This window comes from Hemibagrus wyckioides, linkage group LG22, assembly GCF_019097595.1.
Source record: "Hemibagrus wyckioides isolate EC202008001 linkage group LG22, SWU_Hwy_1.0, whole genome shotgun sequence".
Taxonomy (NCBI): Eukaryota; Metazoa; Chordata; class Actinopteri; order Siluriformes; family Bagridae; genus Hemibagrus; species Hemibagrus wyckioides.
In genome coordinates this window covers 16560326-16586112 of record NC_080731.1, presented here as the reverse complement: position 1 = coordinate 16586112, position 25787 = coordinate 16560326, and the positions used below count along the sequence as shown (strand labels likewise).

At 37.4% G+C, this 25787-nt stretch overlaps 1 protein-coding gene across 1 annotated transcript; it reads right to left on the bottom strand.

Moving 5' to 3' along the window:
- Nucleotides 1-1677: 1677 nt before the first annotated feature.
- Nucleotides 1678-24545, bottom strand: si:dkey-96l17.6 (uncharacterized). Its single transcript, XM_058374636.1, has 7 exons — nucleotides 24374-24545; nucleotides 23954-24056; nucleotides 22249-22440; nucleotides 4524-4684; nucleotides 2611-2813; nucleotides 1944-2022; nucleotides 1678-1811 (listed from the first exon to the last, which is right to left on the bottom strand). The coding sequence occupies exons 2-7, from the start codon at nucleotides 24048-24050 to the stop codon at nucleotides 1761-1763; spliced, it is 783 nt and encodes a 260-aa protein (XP_058230619.1). The 5' UTR covers nucleotides 24051-24056; nucleotides 24374-24545; the 3' UTR covers nucleotides 1678-1760.
- Between the last annotated feature and the right edge of the window lie 1242 nt (nucleotides 24546-25787).

Here is a 25787-nt window from a genome sequence, read left to right as displayed (position 1 = left end):
CTGAGCTTCAGCGACTCGGATTTTGGAGTTATTTTTCAACCTCAAGCAACAGTAAGGAACAAATAAAAGAACCAAACTAGACTGCGTAGTATTTATTTATTTTTTCTGTTGTGATCATTTCATCAGCCATTCTGGTTAGAAAAAGCTTGACTACACAAATATCTTTCCAGCCTGGACTTAAACACTGAGACTGTGTCTGAATCCTGAATAATCCAAATTGTATAGTGTATTATATTCTCTGGTGTTGCTATCTGACAATTTAAAGTAACCCCAATAAGTCTCAAATAAAATTCAGGCTTTGGTCTATAAATACTCTCTGAAAACGATTTAATAGTTTCCAAAAAATTGATAAAAATTGGAAGTAATAATAAATAAATAAATAAATAATAATAATGGGGAAAACAGATATGCTGGACCAAGTGCTATTTTATAAATTGCCAAATAAGAAGGGTGGAAGTCATTTTGTTAAAAACAAAAAACAATTGAATTGATTATTGGAAAATATAGCTACTATGTCTATTCATCCAGCAATACAGTGGCAATATTCTGGACTCTTATTAGAAGTTTTATATGAATTCTTTCATACATTATTCTATTATTATTTATTTAAACTTTTAAATCTATAATAGTTTCCTGATTTTACTAGATCAAATTGCATTTGAAAAGAAAAAAATTACTAGCTTTTTATTCAGCATTTTCTATCCCTTATTATTTTCTTTTTAGAATAAAGGCAAGTTTGTGTGTTCAAAGAAAATGCCTCAAGCAAATGATTCTACTCAAGAAAAATCTGGCATGTTGGCCTGTGGTGCGCATGTTCTGAACTTCAGCACTGAATCTGAATATAACCCTTAGCTCTGATTTTATTCTTGTATACTGTGAGTTATGCACTTTTTTTTATAAACTAATGTACACCAAATCTAAACAGCTACTGATAGGTTTGTCTAATAATGAGTTCCTGATCCATACAGATCAAGTGAGTGCAATGTATTGCTATGGCAACCAATGAAATAAAAAGTTCATGGTTACTGACTCAGAATCAGATGTTTGTGTGTTGGAGTTGGAGATGACGGACTGGTTGTTCCAATCGTCTGCTTTAGATTAGATGGGATTAGAATTGGTGAAGTAGATAATGGGAGATTTGATTAGGAATCAGTGGTGAATAATTAATTGGTTTCGATGCTTAGTGAGCCATTTGTATATGAAGGTGTAGTTTATTACCATGCATTTTTAAGTATGTATTATGAGATCACTTTGAAGATTTGCCTGGATGAATATTCATTATGGGGCTTTTCTACCTTTACATTCAAAGCACATGGCACGCAGATTTATTTAGCACCAGCTGTCTGATATACTAAGCTTAAAATTGACTAGAATTAACGGCGTTCATGAATACAATCAAAGGACAAGTATTACATAATATGCGTAAGCCTGTTTCTGCCATTTGAAGGAAAAACAAACCTATTATATAAATAATAAATAAATAAACATATAATGTCATCATATGTCCTAAAATCTTTTTTTTTTTATTGCATTTTGTTTGTTAGATTTTTTTCAAACAGAAGTTGTTAATCACCGCTTGATTACAGAACCCTTAATAAAGTCACCTGCAAGACACCCAAGAAACAGTCTAATAAATCAAATGCACATGCCAGTTAGTCTCTTAAATCTCTTTATTTAGGGTTTTAATACATCACTCCAAGCTCAAACAACTAATCCCCAAAAATGTGATAGAAACAGTGGCGGATTTGAGTGAACGTCATTCATACATCTTCCTCTTCCACAGTCTGTCCTGATTTTAGTCTCAAAATCACCTAGGAATACAATATGACAGACAAAGAGAAAGATAACAGTTCCTTCTGCAAGTGATCCAGTTTTAACAGATGCTTAGAATCTTGATCAAACATGCCAGAACAGTAGAAGTGTAAAGAAATGTAAAAATGAACCTCTTTGAGTTGAGTGATCTCTTTGCTCTCCATATTCCTCTGTGCATGGTTGGTGATGGCTTTCACTCGTGAGGCATATCTGAGTTGGGAGAGAAGCCATTTTTTTTAAATACTTGATTCAGTGACTCATATTGACTCATATGTCCTGAAGCCCATACACTAAAAATATTTTGAAATATAAAGCAATATTTAAGGCTGTATAATTTCTTTAAATGCAGTAGAAACTAGATAGAAAGCTTACAGATCAAGTTAGCTTCCTCTAGAGAGGTCTATATATTTGAAAATGTTTTGGCTCCAAAAAGTTCATTCAGATAACTTTCCCCTTTAACCAAAACAATGCCTTGCTGTATTCATCCCCCTTAACCCTTTTCCACTTTTGGTACCTCTTTGGTGGCTATTTGTTTACATATGCTCTTTAACAAACTCTGGGGCCTTTCAGGAACAGATGTATTTGTGCTGAGATCATGTAATGCTTTAATTACATACAAGTGGACTCCATTTCCATGGTAGAAAATGAATTTTAGAGCATTCAGAGCCAACGGGTGTATTTTCTGATTGTATAACTACAAAATTCAAGGCAGTTCCAAATTCTTAGAAAGCTAGACACATCCCAAGAACCCTTGAGGAAAGGTAATTGAAAGTATGTGCCTTTGTGTTTGTGTCTTACATAAGTGAAGTAAGGGTCTCGTCCAGGTTGCAGTCAGATGGAGAGATGTTGAGGAACATGAGCGTTTTGGCATTGCCTCCCAGTGAGTCCTGCATGAGCTGTGTCAGCTTGTTGTTGCGATAGGGAACGTGAGCTTGCTCCAAAGCCAGAGCTGAGATCACATCACCCAGAGCGCTCAGAGATTTATTAATAGAATTTGCCTCCTGCACAACACACACAAAATATTGGCTAAATTGCTATCCCTGAAATACCTCAGAGTAGATCTGCAATTCACGTACCAGTTGAAAGACACTGCACTCTCAAGGGGTCTCTGCAACCAATGAATTGCATATGAACTGATCTGCTGCATACATGAGTATACATGAGTTTGGTTCCTGTATAAGGAATGAGAGAATACCATTACTTTGAGCTCTCCTGGACATCCAGCTTTTAAATTTGAGCATTCGAATTGAACATTCTACATGTGAATGCTATCAATTTGGGGGATATCTAAACAGTCTGCCCTGCAGAAGATATTGTTGCTACATCAACACTGGGGAAAATGTTAGAACAACACAAATGACTGTCCCTCTGGCTGTCAGACATCTGGGGAGGTCTGACCAGTTACAAATCCAGCCACAACAGGACATGTATAGTACTGTCCCCTTGGTCCTAAGACAGAAGTTGAGCATTCATGTTAACTGGATGAAGCAATACAGATATAAAGAACTGGAAGAGAGACATTGGCAGGATCACTGTTTGAAGATTTGAATATCTCAGCTGTCAGAAAATACTGTCTGTGTTGGTCTCAGAAAAATCCACACTATGGTGTATTGTGTTAACAAAGGCAAAATGCTGTTGGAACTTTCACTTAGCTCCATTTGCCAAGGGATATTTCAAGTTCTCGTCCCTTCCCTTTGTGGCCTGGACTGACCATCAGGTTCAGGGATATCTCTTACTGATGGTGTGGAAACCTTGGTTAAAACTCTTGCCAGAACACATTTGTGGAAATGCAAAAGTCACTACATGATCTCCACTGGAAGATCTATAGGGAGCCTATATGGTGAGAGATCTTGTCCATGTAAGGGATAACATGAAGAAAAGAGGCCTGAGGCTCATATTTCAAGCACAGTGGAAAGGTAGTTGCCTTGTTATTAAACACTTGGGTCCAGTCCTATAACAGGTCAGAGAGCTGAAGAAAAAACACCTTCCTCATGACATGTGGCATATTGATGACACCAGAGTTCTACACTTGGGTCAGAATAAGAAGCAGGTGCCATTTCAGTGCAAACCACCCAGAAAGAAGGGGTTGTAAATAATTCAATTCAATTCAATTTATTTGTATAGCACCTTTTACAATGGACATTGTCTCAAAGCAGCTTTACAAAAGAAGAGAAACAGAGAAAGGAAAGAAAATAAATAAATAAATAAATAAATAAATAAATAAATAAGTAAGTAAGTAAGTAAGTAAGTAAGTAAGTAAGTAAGTAAGTGAATAAATAAATGAAATTATTAAACTATTTTACCACTATTTCATCCGTAATGAGAAGCCTGTGGCAACGGTGGCAAGGAAAAACTCCCTGAGATGATATGAGGAAGAAACATTGAGAGGAACCAGGCTCATTTGGGTGACACTGGACAGTAAATAATGTCACTGTAACTGATTAATGTCCTTTCTACAACAGCAATCAATGGCCCATGATGAACTATTAGGTCACTGTAGTTTCTGAGTTCATTATAAATAGATTTTACTCCACATAGGGCCATAACTCAAGAGTGTTTACAGGTGGACGGGGTACATAAGGTTTTTCATTTGCAATTCACTGCAAATTCAGTTCTTGTTTAAATGTCTCCAGTCTCTGTTAACAGTTATTTTAACTATGCTAATATACAGTTTATCATTCAACTTATATACATTTATTTAGCATCATCACCTTCAGCTGGTCATCTTTAGCTCCCGTCTTTGCCGCTCTCTCGCTTCCTGCCAGGTCAACAAGGTTCAGCTTACCATACGTCATGCTGCCGTTTGCCAGGTTGCGACTTTCCAGCATGATGCTGATGATCAGGTGAGAGCGAGAGCTTTCTATATTCATCTCTGTAAAGTCAACCACACACCATTTAAAATTCACAATGCAGAATTTGTAGCCAACATGATTATAGCCTAGCAGATAATCATCAGGAGTGTTAACGTAGCTAATGTGTAGCTGTGTGGTGTCCATTAAATGTCCATTAAATCATAATATCAGAGCTTGTTCCTTTAGTTCTGTTTTGTGGGAATCCAATACAAATAGAAAAAAGTAAATACCAAAGACTAGAGCATCTTTCTTTGGTTGACCCACCAATGATTATATCATGTCATGTAATGGCCAATGGGACAAAGTAATTTGACCAGTAGTGGTTCACAATATATAGGGTCCTACATTTTTGTAGTGGCTGATAAACATACTAGTAGCTGCAATATGCCGGTTGGCAGAGCCCAGTTCAAAGAGCGCAAAGAGTTCGCCGGCACTAGTCGCTTCCTTTGCCTCTGCTCCTTGGGCAAATACAAGCCCCTTTTTGTCCTTTTTAATTTCAATGCGTTTTGACAGTGCGTCAGCTGGGCTCACAAAGAGGTCCTGTAGCCGATCATTATACAACTCCAACATAGAAGCTGAGACCTGGACAAGACAGAAAGAAAAGAGAGATGAGGATGATGATTATCTAAATGGTATTATATTTCAAATGCATTATAGTAAATCTTCAGCAGAGGTTCTCAAACTCATGCTTTAAATAGTTTTCTAGCCCTTAGTACATGCATGTAAATAAAAACCTGTCTTAGACACAAGAGAAGAGAAGAGAAGAGAAGAGAAGAGAAGAGAAGAGAAGAGAAGAGAAGAGAAGAGAAGAGAAGAGAAGAGAAGAGAAGAGAAGTGTGATGCTACTAAACCCCTTTCCTAGTAGTGAGCATCCTTTGCTCTGCTTTGCTTGAATATTAAGACCTGGCAGTACTGGAATGGCCACAACCCAAAACTCTCCATAAACGTAAGAGGTCCCTTAGATTCATTAATTACAATGGCAGTTCATGAGGATCCTCAGCACTGCAGCCTTGCCTCCCTCATTAAGGGTCCTCTGATCCCAGCTCATTTACAGCTTACAGAAGTGCTTTGTAGTCCTTATTCTAGTTCAAGGTCAGGTCTTTAGTCTTCATTCAAAAAATAGTCAGCAGTAGATGTTCATTCCACCATCTGAGTGCCAGGACTCATCTGGTCAGAGGTATTCAACTCCCTCAACCATCACTTACCTACCACACCTGTTTTCTGACAGTTGGGTCCATCATTGCCCTTTGTTGTAGTCCTCAGAGGTGTGAGCTTCTTACTTCTTTGGCTGTACATCAAGCATCTGACTATGAAACTGACCATTCAGGTGTGACATCATTATGGGAATTGGTCCCTGCATCCCTTTGTCATGTATACTGACTATTAAAACCAGGAATAGATCAGGAGGGCCCAACACCTTTCTCCTCTTCAAACCAACTGGACTCACCTACTTTTCTTTACCTATATAGATCCAAGAATGTCAAAGCAGCTTTGGCACAAGCTCACATTCAAGCAAGAGTTGACCACCACCCAATTTCAAGCCTGTCTTCAAGCTGGTTGCTTATATTCTCTGGGAGAGGAGGTTGGGATTTTAGGCTAAGCATCTTATATGATGTATGTTCCTGCATTATTTTCTACATCTGCATTCTGATGTTCAAAACGCTGTTACCTCAAGAACAAAATTCCAATTCACTTATCAGTCAGAAAGGTGGAACCCTGAAGGTACAGTACTGGACACAACATAACACAGTCACACCATATTGGCAGTGGTCAGTCTGTTTTTTAAGGTACTGGAGAGCATTAATAGAATAATTTGGGCATTAACATTAGTCTAATCTCTTACTGTCACTCTTAGTCCAACTGAGGGAATGAGAGGTAGAGAGACTGAACCAAGATCTCAGACTATCTGTCTTCTAGGGTGAATGTTTGTAAGTTCAGTTAGTGCTTCCTTCCAAACAATTATTGTGATGCTGTGTTTGCTCTTTTAAGCTCCTGTTGCTTTCTCAGTTTTTTTCCAAGTGTCTTTCCAAATGTCTACTACATCAAGTCTGTAGTTCCAGGACACCTGGAAGGTGCTGCCCCAGGTGACCTTACACCACCTGATTCTCAATGTGCAACAATATGAGAGGAGGACAGCTTCCATATATGGTGGACATGGAAGGTTATGGTCTGGAAGACCCTGTCGAAGATGTTCTGGACCACCAAGGAGTGGCTACTAGAAAAAGGTTCTTTTGTCCTAGCCTAACTCCTAGCCTGGAGACTAGATTGATTGCTAGTCTGTTTTGTATATGGCAGTGTATACGGTCTGTGTCTGTATTAATAACAGATTTATTAGTCTTGCTAGGTGCTTAAATTAATTAATTGACTTTAAAAACTTCCTGGTTTGTCTTGTTTTAGGTTCAATCATTATATTCTGGTGTTCTACTTTTCTGTTACTTTCTGTTCCCTATTGTCACATTATTTGGTACAAGAAATGAAAATGATGATGAGAACAGGAGATATGTGGTTAAACATAGAAAAAAATGAATTTGAGTTGAATGCATTAGTTTTGCAAGTCACACTGCAGATCACCTTGAACTCAAATTTTGTCTCATTCTCTTGGATGATTTCAAAGATCTTAGTAAAAGTCCTGGGGATGATTCCAGGGTTTTTCTGCTCTCTATCCCCCAACATAGTAAATGTTTTTCCTGAGCCAGTCTGTCCGTATGCAAAGATGCACACATTGAAGCCATCGATTGCTGATTGAATAAGCCTTTAGAGAGAGCATACAATCTCAGAATACATACAGAAATCAGCCCTTTTCTACATTCCTGAAACAGGACTGCAATTTGTTGTGAGTGTGGGGAACAATCTGTGAGGTTTGTATATTTGCTGACCTACCTGCTGGACTCCTGAAACACATCGTCCTGTGTGTGCTCTGTGGTAAAGATTCTGTCAAACTGAAACTCTCGAGGTCCTCGTGGAGTTTCCAGGATCACTGTGTAATCATCCAAACATGATACAATGGTGCTGCTGCCCCTCACCAGCTCCGCCCGTGTCTGAGGCCTTATACGGCAAAACACACGGATCTTACCTGTTTAGAATGCATGTATAAAACTTAACACCAGGTTTTAACGAGGTTTAAATATTACCATGGACTGCATGGTTTTGTTCTGGTAAAAATATGAGAAAAAATAAACTATTATTGTTTCGAAATAGCTGCTGTATTCATTAATTAGGGCTGGTTTATACTTTTGCATATTTGTGAATACATGCAGCTGTACTGGGTGGGCATCACTATGTAGGTGTTCAATAGGTGTCAGAAAACCCATCCATCCATCCATCCATCCATCCTTCCATGATTTCTGGTCTCAGGGAGCCTGAAACCTATCCCAGGGGATTCTGGGCACAAGGTGAGGGACACCCAGGGTGTGGTGCCAACCCATCACAGGGTACAATTGCACACATACTTTTACCAGTGTTTTTAGACATGCCAATAATCCTACAACACATTGCATAACTGTCTGATGTTTTCATGATATGTGCATCAAAAACTATGCCTTTCATGTCCTCCACCATGTTGTAATACTTCTTTCTTAGGGTCCGCTCTGCTGTGTAGTGCTCGGTCATTGTCTTGTTCTCTTCTTTGACCTGTTTCAGCTGGAGAAAATCACAGCAGCAGCTTAGCAGAAGGAATTTAATCAGGAATTTATCTCACTACATTACAATATAATCAGGGTAACACACCTAACACAATATATAAGCTAATTAACTCCTTCATGAAAAGATGTTCAGAAAAGACAGTACAATTTCCCCCCAAATATTCCCAGCTCTTACTTCACCTACAGTGGTAAACTAAATACTACATTATATTAGCATATGCACTGTTAAATTTGGGATAAAACTAAATATAGGGCCATTTATAAACATCTGAATTCTCACCTCAGCTTGCAGGAGTAGTAGCTGCTGGCCTACACGCTTCCCAACCTCTGAGTTTAGGTCACCACTGTTTATGAACCTTTCCTCAAAGCTCTGGGGAATCATATCGAATTTAATGATAGCAAGAAATTGACAATTTTACCTCAAAACCGCAATAGACCTTTCCAACAAGGTCTACAAGTTAAGGTTACTTCAGATTTACATGATCAAAATTCTGAGTCACTTGGAAAATGCATTTTGCACAGTGTTTTCTGTAAGGTCTATAAAGTTCTACCTGGCCATTACTTCTCAATCTCATCATATAACTAATAATGTCTTAAGCAGAGAAAGACATTCTGAGTGTCGTGGTGCATAAGAAGAACATTGATAGCTAAAATCAGTTTTCTTCTTGTTATTATTGACAGTAATTAGATGATAGGTTAGATCAGGTAAGACAGAAGTAGAAGAAACTTTAAATTTTTACATATTAGTGGATCCCCAAGCCTACAGTTAAAAAACATCTGATGTAGTATAAATGCTGCTCAGCGTAAAGGTGTCTTTTGTATGTGTGTGTGTGAGTGTGTGTGTGTGTGTGGTGTGTTTGTGCAGGCATACTTTCACACGCTCATCCAATGCTGCCAAATCATCCTCACTGACAGGGCCTGGTAATGTAATATCAGATATATATAAAAAAGACCATCAACATAAATAATCTGCAAAGACACTTTCATGGATTGGTGAATTTAATTTGTTTACCAGTGAGGGTGGGTGTAACCCCTGCTTTGATGCACTCCAGGGCTACCAGTAAGACTTCATGCTTCTGAAGGTTAACCTCAGCTTGAGTCACCTGATCACCCAGACTGACTTCTGATTGGTTCATCCTGTTATGGCACCCAACACATTCTATTCAAGCTTTATTTCATCTTATTCAGTGAGATAATACAGATGTATGTATGTTTTTTTTTCTTGTACCCCAGAGGTCTCAGTTCTACGCCATCCACGTCTGTTTGGTTGTCCTGGAAGTATGTCCCTCTCACTGTAGCCTCAGCAACAGCTTTGCGGTTCTCCTCTGCCATCTGGTCAAACTGCTGCTTCGCCTCTGTCACCTCCGCATAGACCTGATGAGCCTGAGGAACAGCGCTAATCATGAGTTGTACATTAATTATAGTTAGATTCCACTTTCGCAGATTAATTAAATGTTGCCACCATTTTGCAGGCTTCTATAAAAATGTATGGAATAAAACAATTCCCAAATAGTGATTTTTCAGTATTTAAACTGGTTAAATGTGTATAGGAATACCTCTGTAATCAATAGTAGTGATAAATAAACAAGTTCATCAAGTTTTTTACTTAAACTATCATTAACTTACAGTTGCAAAATAAATAAATCAAAACAAAATAACAAATCAGAAAACACAATAACGGAAAAGGTATAGTTTGCGAATTCTTTTTTTTTTTCAATAGTGCAACTTTAAATCTATTAAAGAAAATAACAAACATAAATTTGTATTTATAAGAAAATGGAATTCATTCAACGCTACTTTGAGCATGGATGTTCATATGGCGTGATTTTGGATATACTGATAGCGTATCATGGCATAAACATTAGTTTGCGATGTCTAAAAACATACCTAAAGGACGCAGGTATGTTCTGAAGACCAAAGTATTGCAGATTAAACAATGTAAGGAGCATTATAAGAGCAGAGCTGCATTCATACACACACAAATCAACTTTCTCCTGCCACAGCCAGCTGTACGCCCATATATCTTGAGTGACAGATGTCTCGTCCAATCAGTGTTAAGAATTCCATTCGCAAACTATACCTACCTTTTCTGGTTTGTGTTTTCGGATTTGTTATTTTGTTTTCACATTTGTTATTTTGTTATTTTGTACTTCATGGCCCCAGTATTAACTAGCTGTGCAGCAGGTACAATATGTAGATGCAATTGGCATAGTAATAATTTAGCTAGCTACTATGCTGGGAAACATAATCCAGCTTGATAGGATAAAGGGATCATTTACAAATAATGAAATGATTTCAGAATTGAAATATGCATAAACGTTAATAATAAACGTAAATATTAGTAATGAACTAATGATAATGAAAGGTATAACTACTAATTAGTTAACAGTTAACAGTGCCACCTTAAATAATGAATAATGTGCATGGAAGGAGGTTTTTAAAAAAAAACAAAAGCCCCATGTCTTACAGTATGATACAATAAATAAATTAATTGGCAAAGAAACAAATATAATAAAATGTTTGTTTGTTTAGCATGTGCTTATTCTTTGATACTATCGCACCTGACGTACTACTGCAGCAAGCAGACGAGTATATGCTAACGGCGCCAAACCGTCCTGCACTCCTCTTCCTTCTCCTCCTCCTCCATCAATCAGCATGGAGATCTCCCTCTCTCTTTTATACAAACTCTCCCTTAACTCCTCCAGACGAGCTTTGGCTCCATCTAAAGGTGCCCCGGAGTCACTGTTCTCCTGTAAAATAATGAAAATAGAAGATACACAGATATTCGTGATGCTCAGCTTCACTGATTGGGAACAGGTTTGAGATTTTAGCACAACTTTAGTAAATATAATATGAATTAAGTACAATTTAGCAAAAAAAAAAAAAAAAGAATCTAGTCTGAGGACATTAGATAGATAGATAGATAGATAGATAGATAGATAGATAGATAGATAGATAGATAGATGGATGGATGGATGGATGGATGGATGGATGGATGGATGGATGGATGGATGGATGGATAGATAGATAGATAGATAGATAGATAGATAGATAGATAGATAGATAGATAGATAGATTAATTTGTGTGTAATATTTAAAAGCTGACATGCAATAAAAGAGAGCTTAAAGACAGTCAGGAGGTGTTTTTTTTTTACTGTTTCCTTTGCTTCAGTCTCCTTCGAGGCCTGCAGCATTTCCTGCACACGTCCCATCTCCATCCTGGCCATCTGCAGCTCCTCTAGTGCTAAAATAATATATAATAATATATAATAATATCAGTGATAATGATAAAATGTACCATTAAGAAGGATAACTGTAAAGAATCAGGAAGAAATAAATAGCATTAGAACTAAAATTGCGATTTCTTTAGATTAAAGAAAAGCATCTTACTGGATGCCTGGTGGCTGTGGAGCTGATCTAAACGTGAAGAGAAGAGCTCCATCATCTTGCTCTGAAAGAGTGAAGAGGACATCACACACTCGATAGATAGATAGATAGATAGATAGATAGATAGATAGATAGATAGATAGATAGATAGATAGATAGATAGATAGATAGATAGACCTCAAAAAAACTGAAAGTAATAAAATAAACATCTAATTCATTACAGGTTAAATTGCACACATTTTAATGTCAAACTTTTAACTGTTCACTCAGTTTTTTGAGTTGTATATCACTTTCACCCCATGGAATATTTGCAACATTCCAATATTCTGTGCCACATGTTTAACAGGAAGTTGCATCAGCCAAATTTCCTGAGGATCATGAGATGCAGAAAGCTGAGTTCTATTATTCATTGTCATTGTGCTCAGTGATGGTACAGTGATATTTTCTGATCACTTTGAAAGTATAAGACTATATGGCACAACTACACTGAAAGCAATTTTTTGGGGAAAAATGATAAGTAAATCACGATAATGCCCTTAATATATATCCTTAATGTTTACTAAAAACTCCAACCTTCTACTCATGAAAATTTAATTAGATTCAATATTGAAATATGCTTAAATTAAAAAATAAATGTTATGGTATAAATTAGTATTTACAATAATTTAATTGTTTTTCACAACAAAAATATCCGTCTTTCAGTAATATTCATTTATTCCTTAAGTGACTTTACAAAACTAGTTTCTATTTTTAATAATGACATCATTCTGTGGTTGTTCCACACGCAAACATTCAGTAAGTAAGAGGTTCATATTTTAGTTTGAGTCCTCACACAAGCTTCATGAATCAAGTTTAGATTAGGACACATCAGGAAAAGCTCTCCAGAAGCAGAGGTTAAAGGTCACCAGTACGTGTTGCTACCTTCTCTCTCTCCCAGGTTGCAGAGTCGTGTCTGTTTTTCTCCTGTAAAGCTTTCTGCTCATCCTGCAGCCTCTCGTTCACATCCTGCAGACTCTGAGATTACACAAAACATTGAAAAAAAAAACAAAACACTGTATAGATGAATAAGAACAGAGAGTGAAAACTGCAGTGAATTACTTTTAGGAAAGTCGTGTGTAAACCCACCTTGATCTTCTCCTCCCACAATGCACTTCTCCTCTCCACTTTCTCCTGGTAGAGATCCAGGACCCTCTTCAGTGCATGTAGCTTGTTCTGGTAGTAGGTTCTGATTTTGTGCACTGTTCTTTCCTACTCAGGGAACAAAAAGGAAGCTGCAATCATACATCAGACCAGCATAAACATAAACATAAACATAAACATAAACATGGTTCATATTTCAGCTTTAACATTAATGAAGCATGCATTTTATTTCTTACTGACATTTAATTCCATGTACGTGTTTCTCAGTTTACTCCTAATTCATTTACAAAAGGTTTTGATAAATCCATTGAAAAAGGAGTATGGAAGAAATGATATCAGAAATGTATGCCTTCACTGGTGTCCTTCCTGAAATAATCCACCTCTATACCATCACGCCACCTCTATACCATCACTCCATGGCAATAGATACTAATCAACGGTTAAATAGCAAAGTAAAAAAGGAATAGTCCATTTTATTACAGTCCACTTTGAAAATGCATTTGTAAGGATGTCCGCAACCAAATGGATTTCTTCTCCTCTGTCAGCCATTGTGAGTTAAAATATATGTTTTATTTAGTTTGTGCGGTTCGCTGCCTCTGACTACTCCGATTATCCAATCAAAGGACGGGAAATTGCTGACGTAATCGTACGCCTGCTAGATGGCCCCAGTGATGCCAACTCGAAATCTGATTCGTTAATGTAACAATTTCACTGCCACTTATAGCTTCGGGAGCCTGCACTATTGATTCTGAAGGCCTTAAGGCAGATTTCTTTCACTCTGCCTACACATGATGTCAACCCCTGGCTGAAATATGATTGGATAAATACTCTTATCATAAATATACACTACTGGAAGCAGTGCAACCAAGAGAAAAGCTATGAAATGTAGAGAATAGACTATTGGGGATAATTTAATACACATTCATGGAAAAATATATTAAATATATTAAAATGCAAGTCAGTGATTCAGATCACTGCTGTTTAGGCCAGCAGAGAAGGCCTTGTTGACCCTGATGGCCCACCACTGATGGAATCATTAAAAAAAGTTTTGATTCCTTACTTCACTGCCTGTATTTTAATTTAGTTATGTTTTCTAATCTTTTTTGGCCATTTTTTGGTTTCTGGAGATGTCCAAAAGTCTCACTATATTAGTGTGTATTTAGCACAATAACATAAGGGCAACACATATGTTCATGTTTGTCTTTTTAAGAACTGAGATTTCAAACAGTTCTATCAGGGTAAAATTTGAAGAGACTAAAAAAAGAAAAAAAAATGTTATGTTTGTAATGTTAAAACAAATGACCATTTTTTGCAAAGTTTACAATCATTCGACTTTTAAACTGAAAGGAGGGGACTTTTGTTACAGTTGTGGACATAAAACCCATATTAATTAATTAAAAATGATGAATATTATTATCATTATTTGCACTTTGATGATCCTTTTTTTTTTTTTGGTCTGGTAAAAGTTTGGGAACCCTATGTATGTAAAGGGTTGCAATGTTACCTGGTTTTCTTGCGATGCAATAAGGAAATTCTCCTCCAGCTCCTGAACCATCTCGAGATGCCTGCTCTTCATAGCCACCATGTCATCAGCTATCTGACAGAGCAGGAGAGAATAATGAAGCTACACTGACTAATGTATTACACAAATACACAGAATACTGAAAATACAGAAAATCTAATTTATTATAAGTCTGTGATGTGACACCCATGCAATAAAAAAAGATTATGTGTTACATACTGCTTAATAATTTAGTAATTAATTATTTAATTATTGTCACAGATATGCATGGCTTAATGGGGAATATTTAAAATAATATTTCTAAATATTTATATTATATAGATAACACAAAATATAATTTAATTAATTACATTTATTTATCAATTTAATTAATTACATTTATTTATTTATTTAATATAAATTGTAATTCAGCTCTCTGCAAGGGTTTTAGCTTTTTTCTTGTAATTGTTGGCTACTAAGAAACAAAAATATTTGTAATATTTTTATATTTATAAAATATTTATCCTCTTTATTTATTTTAATAAAAATGCTGCATCTACAAAGCATAGAGCATCATGGTGATCATGTGAAAGAGAAAAAAAAAAAAGCTCAAGGGAATCACAAGCCCTGAAACAATAAAGTGTGTGTTCTTCATCAGAACATTGACCTTTTATTGAGACACTGCTTATATCTGGTAAAGCTTCCATTATAAATGATACGCTATGATATGAATTCTGATCAACAGATACAGTGAATGTAATGGAATAAGACTTCATACCTGAGTGATACACAGTTTGGCAGAATCGTAAGGGATGAAGATCTTCATGTCAGCTGGACCGTCGTCCTCTCGATCTCTCACTCTTGTGCTAACTGATGCTGCTTTCCGGTCTGGGAATGAAATCATAAAACCGTTAACATGAAAACGCATCATTTCTACCGAGTGGATCACACCTGAGGAACATGACTTAGATACCCTTGGCTGGAGTTTTGCTGGGTTCAGCGCAGTGCTCTGAACTCATCCAGTGCTTGAAGCTTTTCCACTTGATTCTGCTTTTCCTCAGCCAGGAAGCACCACCACGTTTCCAGACACCTCCAGATATCAAACAGGCTTTTACTTTTGTTTTTTTCCTCCTTCTTTTGATTATTATTACAGGCACATGTTCTTCTCTGTCTGTCAATAAATCCTATCACACCACAGTGAATCTTTTCACTTTTAGATTGTTGTAAAAATAGGATACTATGACATACGTCTATAAGATGGAAGTGGGTGGGGCAATAAAATGTCTCATGATTTTAGTATTTGATGGAGATCATGTGTAATCAAACAGCATCATGAGAATCAAGGAGCAAAGATCCTTTTTTTCTCCATCATTTCATTATTTGAAAAATAATGGAAGGAAGATAAAACCACCCTAAATTTGCCTAGAGCATGCTGTCTACTAAAATTCCCTTAAACATAAATTATTCCAACGTTTGTTTTTTATTTATTTAGTAATGTTTTGCTTGTACTGTATGTATGTGAGCTGTTGTTGTGACAGTAAGGTAATATCACTATAGTAACACTACAGTACTTCATTATATATTAATATAGCACATATACAGTGTATAGAATTAGGGATCTCTTAGTAAATATTAAATTTACATCAAAATCTGAAAAACAATGACTCACATACACTGTACAGCAAATATAACATATATATTACTGAGCAAGTGAACAATCAGTTTTCAAAGTTGATGTGTTGGAGGCAGGAAAAATGTACAGAGTGACACGGACAAACATAGAGCTAAACTATTCTTTAAATTCTAAACTAAACTAAAAACATACAGCATAAGTGCACAGGATGACAAGACAGTGCAGGCAAACAAGACACATAACACCGACTATGTGGGGGTGTGTGAGGTCATCCACAATGCTGTTTGCTTTGAGGATGCAGCATGTGGAGTAAATGTCCATAACAGAGGGAAGAGAGACTCCGATGATCTTTTCAGCTGTCCTCACTATCCGTTGCAGGGTCTTGCGATCCGAGATGGTACAGTTCCCAAACCAGGCAGTGATGCAGCTGCTCAGGATGCTCTCTATGGTCCCTCTGTAGAAGGTGGTCAGGATAGGAGGTGGAAGATGAGCCTTCCTCAGCCTTCGCAAGAAGTAGAGACGCTGCTGGGCTTTCTTGGTGATGGAGCTGGTGTTGAGTGACCAGGTGAGGTCCTGCACCAGGTGAACACCAAGGAATTTGGTGCTTTTGACAATCTCCACATTGGACCCTTGATGTTCAGTGGAGAATGGTCACTCTGTGCTCTCCTGAAGTCAACAACCATCTATTTCATTTTCTCCACGTTCAGAGACAGGTTGTTGGCTTTACACCAGGCTGTTAGTCGCAGCACCTCCTCTTTGTACACTGGCTCATTGTTCTTGCTGATGAGACCCACCACGGTCGTGTCATCGGCGAACTTGATGATGTGGTTGGAGCTGTGCATTGCTGCACAGTCATGAGTCAGCAGAGTGAACAGCAGTGGACTGAGCACACAGCCCTTAGGAGCTCCAAGGCTCAGTTTGGTGCTTTTGGAGATGCTGTTCTTGATCCGGACTCAGGATCCAATTTCAGATGGAGGTGTTGGTGCCCAGCAGGCTCAGTTTCTCAATCAGGTGCTGAGGAATGATTGTGTTGAATGCTGAACTGAAGTCTATGAACAGCATTTGTACGTATGAGTCCTTATTGTACAGGTGTGTGAGGGACAGATGGAGGGTTTGAACGTAGAAGCTGTTCGGTGCATCTGGAAAGGAGGAATCACTGTCACAGGTAGGTGGAGCTGGCCTGTAGTTGGTGATGGACTGGACGCCTTGACACATGCGCCGAGTGTGACCACTGTTCTGAAAGTGACCGTGGATTCTCTGGGAGTGTGCATGCAGTGCTTCCCTAATGGCTTGAAACAGTTTGGCCTGTGCTGTTCTTAGGGTGTCCTTGTCTCCAGCTCTGAAGGCAGAGTCTCTGTATTTTAGCAGATTTAGTGCATCTGACGAATGGTGGTCTGAGTAGCCGAGGTGGGGGTGGGGCTCCTCACGATACGTGCCAGGGATGTTTGTGTAAACAAGATCCAGCGTGTTCACTCCTCTGGTTGCAAAATCAACATATTGATAGAATTTAGGGAGAACAGACTTGAGATATACATGGTTGAAATCTCCGGCTATAATAAAAAGTCCGTTGAGGTGAGCATTCTGCAGCTCGCTAATAGCTCCGTAGAGCTCACACAGAGCCTCTCTAGCATTATCGCTGAACCATCTGTATCTGAAGGCCGAGAAGTGTGAGTTCTCACCAGCACCACCTTCCTGGGATTTACACTCTCGGCTGGTAGCATACAGATGCATCCTGCCAGGATCAAGGTGGTAAGGGACTGGCCATGCCCAGAGACCTGGAAGCAGCTTTAAACCTTCCAGGGTTCTCTAATTTCTACCACCAGTTCATCCAGGGTTACAGCTCAGTCGCTGCTTCCTTGTATCAGCCCACCTCCACCCTTTGAACTTTTAACTGGACTCCCAAAGCTGAACATGCTTTCAGTAAACTTAAGGATCTCTTTACCTTGGCACCAGTCTTTACCTTACCGGATCCCTCGTGCCAGTTCATTGTGGAGGTAGACACTTCTGAAATGGGGTGGGGGCCATGCTGTCCCAAAGGGCCACCAAGGACAACCAACTTCATCCATGTGCCTTCTTCTCTCACCGTCTGACCTTGGCCAGACAGAACTACACCATCGAATGGGAGCTTCTGGCCATCAAGCTCACCTTGGAGAAGAGGCGTCATTGGCTGGAGGGCACAGAGCAACACTTCATCCTTTGGACTGACCACGGGAATTTAGAGTGCCTCCAGACAGCCAAACATTAATATCCTTGCTAAGCCTGCTGGGGACTCTTTCAGGCAGTTCCATTTTTGTCTCTCCTATCACCTGGGATCTAAGAATGGGAAGCCAAATGCTGTCTCTTGACTACACATCTCTGACAAAGAAGAACCCACCGCCGAACTAATCCTCTCTTCTTTAATTGTGGTTTGGGCCTACACCTCGGATTTCTGCCTGCCGTATTTGATGCTACTGCTATTAGAGTTACTGCCTGTTTTCAGCTTTGTATTTAGTAGTACTGTACTTTGTACTTAAGTTTTAGTGTGGATTATGTCATTAATGTTTTTGAGTGGATATATTGTGATTTTGATGTCTTTTTTTCATATTTTTGGAACTGTTTCTGTGCCTGTGTTCCAAGTTATATAAAAATATACTCTCTCTATTTAGGACTTTGTTGAAAGTTTTTCATTAAATCTTGTATGGTTATGAAGCTCAGTGTGGGATTTACAGTATGAGTTTTGTTACTGTGTTGGGGTTTGTAAGAACTCTTGAATGCAGGACAAAGAAATATATACACTGAAAATACATTTCATGGCAATTCTCTTTGTTAACATTCCTAGAATTCAAGGCAATGTAAGAAAACGTCCCTCCTTTGTCCCATTCATAGATGGATGGCAATCTGTTGTTTTGCTACATAACTATTTTGTAAAATATCTTTCTTGTCAAAAGATGAACCAAATTGACATATGGCTTTGAGACGTCCGTGACAGCATTGTCTGAACATGGAGTAAACAGAGAGAATGTGTGTAGGGTGTGGAGCTATAGTAGGAAGTAAGTTAGATCCTAACTGGAAAGACGTTAATCAAGTCAATCAGGATGAGCTGGTTTTCTGCAAATGACAAATTCAGGAAACACTAATGGAGAAAGTTGTAGCACTTATTGTATCTGTGGTGTCTGGCTGCTGTAACTATGCATTTTTTTTACTCCTCTGTTTTCATTAAAGTGTCATGTCAGTTGTGTAGATGTTACACCTGAAGTCTGGAGTGTCTCAGGTAACCCGGGCTTACACAATACTTAAGTATTTAACTGGTTTCAAATAAACCCTTACCTGTGTCGAGTCACAATTTATTTGTGTGTTTTGTACTCCTTGACAACAAAATTACACTTTCCTATTTTGTTTTCTCTTGAAGGTCATTTGAGTTGCACAGTTAGCACAAATATATGGAGCAGCTTGCTGCATATTAGATGTTATCTAAATCTCAGTGCATGAATTCTCAATCTTTTAGAAAAGTCTGTAAACACAAATAATTCCTGCCAGATTTGCAAAAACAAACAAGGCATAGCTAATTTGCATCCACAATACTACAAAATTTGAGAGTGCTTCCTAAGTCCACCGTGTGCTATATATTCCAATAATGCAGCTCAGACATTGCAGCGCATCAGCGATCATCCTGCAAATAATTTATGAAAATTTGTTTGTATCCAGCTTGATAACTGATGCCCAATACGTCTTGACATGACATCAGAGTTTTATCCCATGGTTTACTTGTTAGTCTGTTTAGGATAGTTAGGAAAGTAAAGGATGAATGGAATAAAAACCTTCTTCATACATGTATGCACTTTATTTTAATCAAATAATTTATCTGGATCTCCATTTATCAATAGTTTAGAGGTTACATAAATGTGTTAGTGCAAGTTAAACAGTTTATATGGTGAAAAGTGACGAGGCAAATTTTACAAAATCTTATCAACAGAAGAGTTCCTAGTTAAATAGAATTTAAAAGCTCATTTTCAATATTCATTTTGTAGAAGACACAGTGTCTTTAGATGCAGTCCATTCCATATCACATGATATCTCATTCTCTTTTTATCTCTAAATTATTTACTAATTTAGCAGAAATGCTCTAAAATTTATAGGAAACTCAGAATACAATGGTGTCTTGGTTTGGTCCAGTAGCGCGCTTTCACTTTCCCATCCTCCCTCTCTTTTTCTCTTTTGCTCTTTTCAGATGGGGGGCAAGTCACACCGCTACTTTCATCCCAGTGTGTTTGCCATATAAGACAAAAAGAAAGAGAAGTCAAAATCCACAATCCCTAAAAGAAGAAAATCTATTAGTTTTTATGAAGCGGACAGTTTTTTTCTTGTTATTATTGTAACAGCCAGTGTAGTATAACTGTATACTACACTATATTAACCTATGATACACTACATTATACCATACTACACTACATTGGACAATACTATGCTATATTGTACTACACTGTACTATTCTACACTGTACTGTACTCTACTACACTATACTATATTATACACTACAGTACTATACTACACTGCACTATACTTTGTACTGTACTACATTATACTATACTTTACTGTACTGTACTATACTTTACTGTACTGTACTATACTAATCACTACTAATTATACTATATTATATACTAATCTACACTACACTGGACAATAATATACTGTACACTGGACAGTAATACACTATACCATACTACACAATACTATACTAATTCTATACTACACTGCACTATACGTTACTGCACTACACTACATTACACCATACTACACTATATTTCACTGTACTATGCTAATTATTCTACAGTATATAATACTATCGACACTACACTGCATGATTCTGTACTGTACCACACTACACTGGACAATTCTATACTATATTGCACCATACTGTAGTACATTGTTATGTACCACACTACATTATACTGCAGTGTACTACACTGTACTATACTACACTATATCATACTACACTATGCTTCACTGTACTTTAATAATTATACTATAAAATACTACACTACACTGCACTATACTTTACTGCACTACACTATACTGAACTATACTACACTATACTTCACTGTTCCATGCTAATTATACTACATTTATGTACATAATACTATTCAACACTACAATAGACAACACTATACAGTACTACCATACTATATCATACACTAAACTAGACAATACTATACTATACTGTAGTGTACTACACGGTACTGTTCTCTACTGCACTGTAGTATACTACACAACACTGCACTATACTATACTACATTGTTCTGTACCATACTATACTATACTACACTATACTATACTATACTATACTATACTATACCATACTATACCATACTATACTATACTATACTATACTATACTATACTATACTATACTATACTATACTATACCATACTATACTATACTATACTATACTATACTATACTATACTATACCATACTATGCTATACCACACTATACTATACTATACTATACTATACTATACTATACTATACTATACTATACTATACCATACTATGCTATACCACACTATACCATACTATACTATACTATACTATACTATACTATACTATACTATACTATACTGTACTGTACTACACTACACTATACTATACTGTATTACCCTATACTTCACTACACTATACTACACTATACTGTACTAGAATATACTTCACTACACTATACATCACTACACTATACTGTACTATACTATACTTCACTGCACTATACTGCACTGCACTATACTGCACTACTCTATGATCTAGAAATTAGTAGTTCAACAGTAAAGACTCAAATCAGATCAGTGGTCCCTGTTCTGTATATATGAAATTCCAGGTGATATATTATCATATCCATATAACAACTACCATCTAACTTTTAAATATCATTTACAGGAACAAGAGCCATTGTTCTGTAATTTCCAGTCATCTCCAGGGATGCTGTAATTTCACCTGAGTGGGTGGAATACGTTTTTACAGTCGTAGTCATAGAGTAAAAACATGTTGTGGCTAGTTAGAATGATGGATGTTAACTGGATAATGTTCCTTAACTACTTCTACAATGGCATAAATACTTAGCAATAATGCCACTACATAGCTTACTATGGTGCATCATTAGGACAAAACCATTATGTTTTGTGGTTTACCTGCACCACTGAAATCCTTCATAGACACACAGGACACAGACACAATTCCATATGTACGTGTGATTAGACGTTAAATTACTTAATACTTAATAGATGCACGAAGTGTAGATGTGCAGCTGGCTCACCTCCATTGTTCTCCTGGTCAAGGTGCGTGTTATGGACATTACAGGGCTGACGCTGCACTTCCTCCCTCAGCTCCTGTATGCTTCCTGGCAACTCGTTTTGCACACACACCAGTGGCTGTGTTCTCATCACTCTGGACAGACCTCCTCTATTCTCATCAGCACACCTGGATGGACTAGTTCTGTCCCATGCCCCTGAAACACAATACGTTCCAAATCAACTCGAATCAACACGATTTATTCTTTATAACAATGTAGGAGATTTAGCAGGCTTTGGTAAACTTTTGTGTGTTGCAGCTATTTTAAAAATACCCAGGATATCCCATTCTCATTTTAATTTATGGAGATATTCAGAAAGATTATAGAAGCAGACACACAAAAAACATTCCATGGTTAGGAATCCTATGTAAGAAAACATGAGATGTAAGTTTTGATTTGTATTTGCAATACAAATGATTTTCTTCTATACTTTCTTAAAACTGCCTTGTTTTCATTGTTCCTGCTCCATGGCCTTGGTTTACTTCTGTGACACTTTGCAAAATTGATGGTAGAATGCAAAGACTGAAGTTTCAGTCTATCAATAATCCTAACTCCATGATCTAGACATGTCTACATAAGTCTACATCCATGTTTTGCATCCTGCTTCTATCCCTGGCTCAACCATTAACCTTGTTCCTGCTTCTGTCTCAACCATTAGCCTTTTCCCTGCCTTCTGTTTTAAACCCAGACCCTCTTTCTGCCTGTGTTTGAACCATTGGTCCTGCTTCTGCCCCATATGAAATCCAGATCCTGCTCATAACTGGGCTTTTTTCCTGGACCTTTTTTTGATCCAGGACTTGCCCCAGCCCATGTGTCAGATTCAGGCTATACTAATGCCCCTGTTTCAAATCCAGGCCCTGTTACAGCCCCCATTTCAGATTCACACCTCACAACTATCTCTGTCTCAATTTTATATTAAGGCCCAACTCATACTGTCAGCTAATATCCAGACCATGCTACTGTCCCAGTCTCAGATGCAGATCTTGCTCCTGTTCTTATTTCAACAACTGGCACCGTTACTGCCTCGTTTCAGATCCAGCCCTGATACCACCCCAGTTCCCAACTCTCAACCCCCTTTCCTGGTCCAGGTTTTTACATTATCTCTGTCTGTGATTCTATCACCCAAGTTCAACTGGGACACCAAACCAGAATCCACCTGCTCTCACGCCTAGTGACTCAACGACTCTGATCTCTGCAAATACCCCCACCCTGTGGCTCACATGCTCTACCTGCTGTTCTTCCTCCTTACAAGCCTGCACAGAAATGGGAGGGGAATTCTCCCAGTGACAAAACTGAACTGTCTCCCTTCCTGTGTTCCTTATTCATCTCAATGTTTGCACATGATCCTCATTATTTGTTACAATTTCCATGGCATTGTTACTACACCAGTGATAAACCATGCTTCCTGCCTCTCTGGTTTTGACCTTGTCCTGCCTTCACCTTTAAACCAGGTGTAAAAATAAATATTTTGGTTGTGTTGGTTGAGAAGTGATACACACTAATCAGAATAAACTAGTGACATGTATTACATCACATAGAAGTATTCTGTAGATACTCGTGTTCCTAATAGTTACCCAATACCTAAAATACTGACTCAAGACCTCCTTCTTAAAATTCTTTGTATTTGTTTGATGACACACCGAGGGGCGTTTGTGTGTGCAAAACTTACGTTGCTTAGCAGCTGGGGCCACTGTGTGATTTCGTAACTTCCTCCCCATGAAGTTCAGAGACAGTGGGATGTTCTCAGCTCTGGAGTTTAAATGCATGTTATACTGTGTGTGTGTGTGTGAGAGAGAGAGAGAAACACAGAAACCATATGCATTAGATTTGAAATAATATTCTGTCTATCTGTGCCTGTGATGAATATGAGATGAAAACCGAGCTATGTTCAATGATGATGAATCGTGATGAATGATGATTACATGCTGATAGATAGATAGATAGATAGATAGATAGATAGATAGATAGATAGATAGATAGTCTTTAATTTCCACTACTTCAAACAGTACATCAACTACAGTCAGTCTGTATAGAAACATGGCTTCAGTGTAATAGGAGATAAAGCAAAATTTAAAAAATGATAAATTACCTGTTTGCAAAAAAGTAGATAGTCCTCAGGTCTGGGTCGAGAGAAGAAGTGGAAAAGCTGCTCGGTTCGGCGAGACGCTACATTCTCATCACTTGTGAAATATTAAAGCGAGAGGATGAGGTTTCAGTTGGTGTTCGTTTGCCTGTTTGGTCATTGCAGCATACTGCCTGTTATCAGGTTTCCAGCATGTGTGATACAGATTGTAACCTGATGTGTAGATATTTTTCTCTCCTGCTGTGTAGATAATTTTGTGTCTCCTCACTTTTATGAATAAATACTTAATGCAGATATTTGCCTTTAATGGACAGTTAAGAAATAGGTTTATGCTTGTTTAGGACATTTAATTGGAGCTAATAAGGAGAGACAATATTAATAATAATGATAGTGATTAATGAATAAATCCTTGAGGGGTTAAACCCCTGCTGTTCCAGAACAATCATCAACAATGAGATGGCGTGATATGGTCCAGTAAAGGCACAAGCTGATGTGTTCCATTAGATTTTGCTACATTATTTATAATTACATTTAATATTGTAGATAGTCACAAAACAAGTTACTTATAACAACTAGAAATATTCACTCCTCACTTCCTGGTTACTTAAAGTTACAGTTCTACTCCTGATATAATAACAAAGCCCTTTATTACTAGACTTACTGTATTTACATGGAGTAATAGGTTACATAAGAAATGTATAGCTTATAATAAATTGTAGTCAATTAGTTAATAGATTAATTAGATAATTTATTAATTAACCAGTAACGTTCAAGGCTTGATACACGTCTACTAGGGTAGATAAATAAATAAATAAATAAATAAATAAATAAATAAATAAATAAATAAATAAATGACTAGGTATTGTACCCATTGGGGCAGTTAAGAAGGTTCTGTGCTAATAAAGAGTCATGAGTTCATTTTGTCTCAGCTCTGCTACAGAACCAACAGTGTTCACCACACCTAGTCATTCTTCTCACCTAAATGCCATCATATCATAACAACTGATTTGAAATCTTGATGAAATTGTATCTCGCACCTGACATGGAGAAGATTTTTTCACACAACAAATGATCAATCATTTGGTGGGCAGTCTGCAAAATGATGTCAAAAATCATGTTAGCTACAGGTGATTTCTACACTGTCACCATACGTGTTAATCTACTTGTAAGATAGCTACGTGTGGTGGCAAAAAAGGAAGAGAAAGAACCATAAGCCAAACCAGTTTGCAAATACATACAGGCTGTTGAAATGTCCATCAATGCTGCAGTCAGAAGGTGAGAATATTATAGAATAAAGAATATTAATTCTTTCCCCTTTTCACTCATTTAAAAGAGTTGAGGTACAAGTGCAAGAGAAACGTTTATTTTTAAGGTAGTCAATATTGTCCAAAAAAATTTTTTTAAATGTTAACAGAGTGAA

Bases quoted from the DNA above. Each gene is read 5' to 3' on its own strand.
- si:dkey-96l17.6 (XM_058374636.1), bottom strand. From the start codon at position 24,050: ATGCATTTAAACTCCAGAGCTGAGAACATCCCACTGTCTCTGAACTTC. The intron at 4,685-22,248 runs GTGAGCCAGCTG...TTGACTTTACAG, and splicing joins TGACCAGGAGAACAATGGAG to AGATGAATATAGAAAGCTCT. The intron at 2,814-4,523 runs GTGATGATGCTA...TGTGTTGTGCAG, and splicing joins CTAAAGATGACCAGCTGAAG to GAGGCAAATTCTATTAATAA.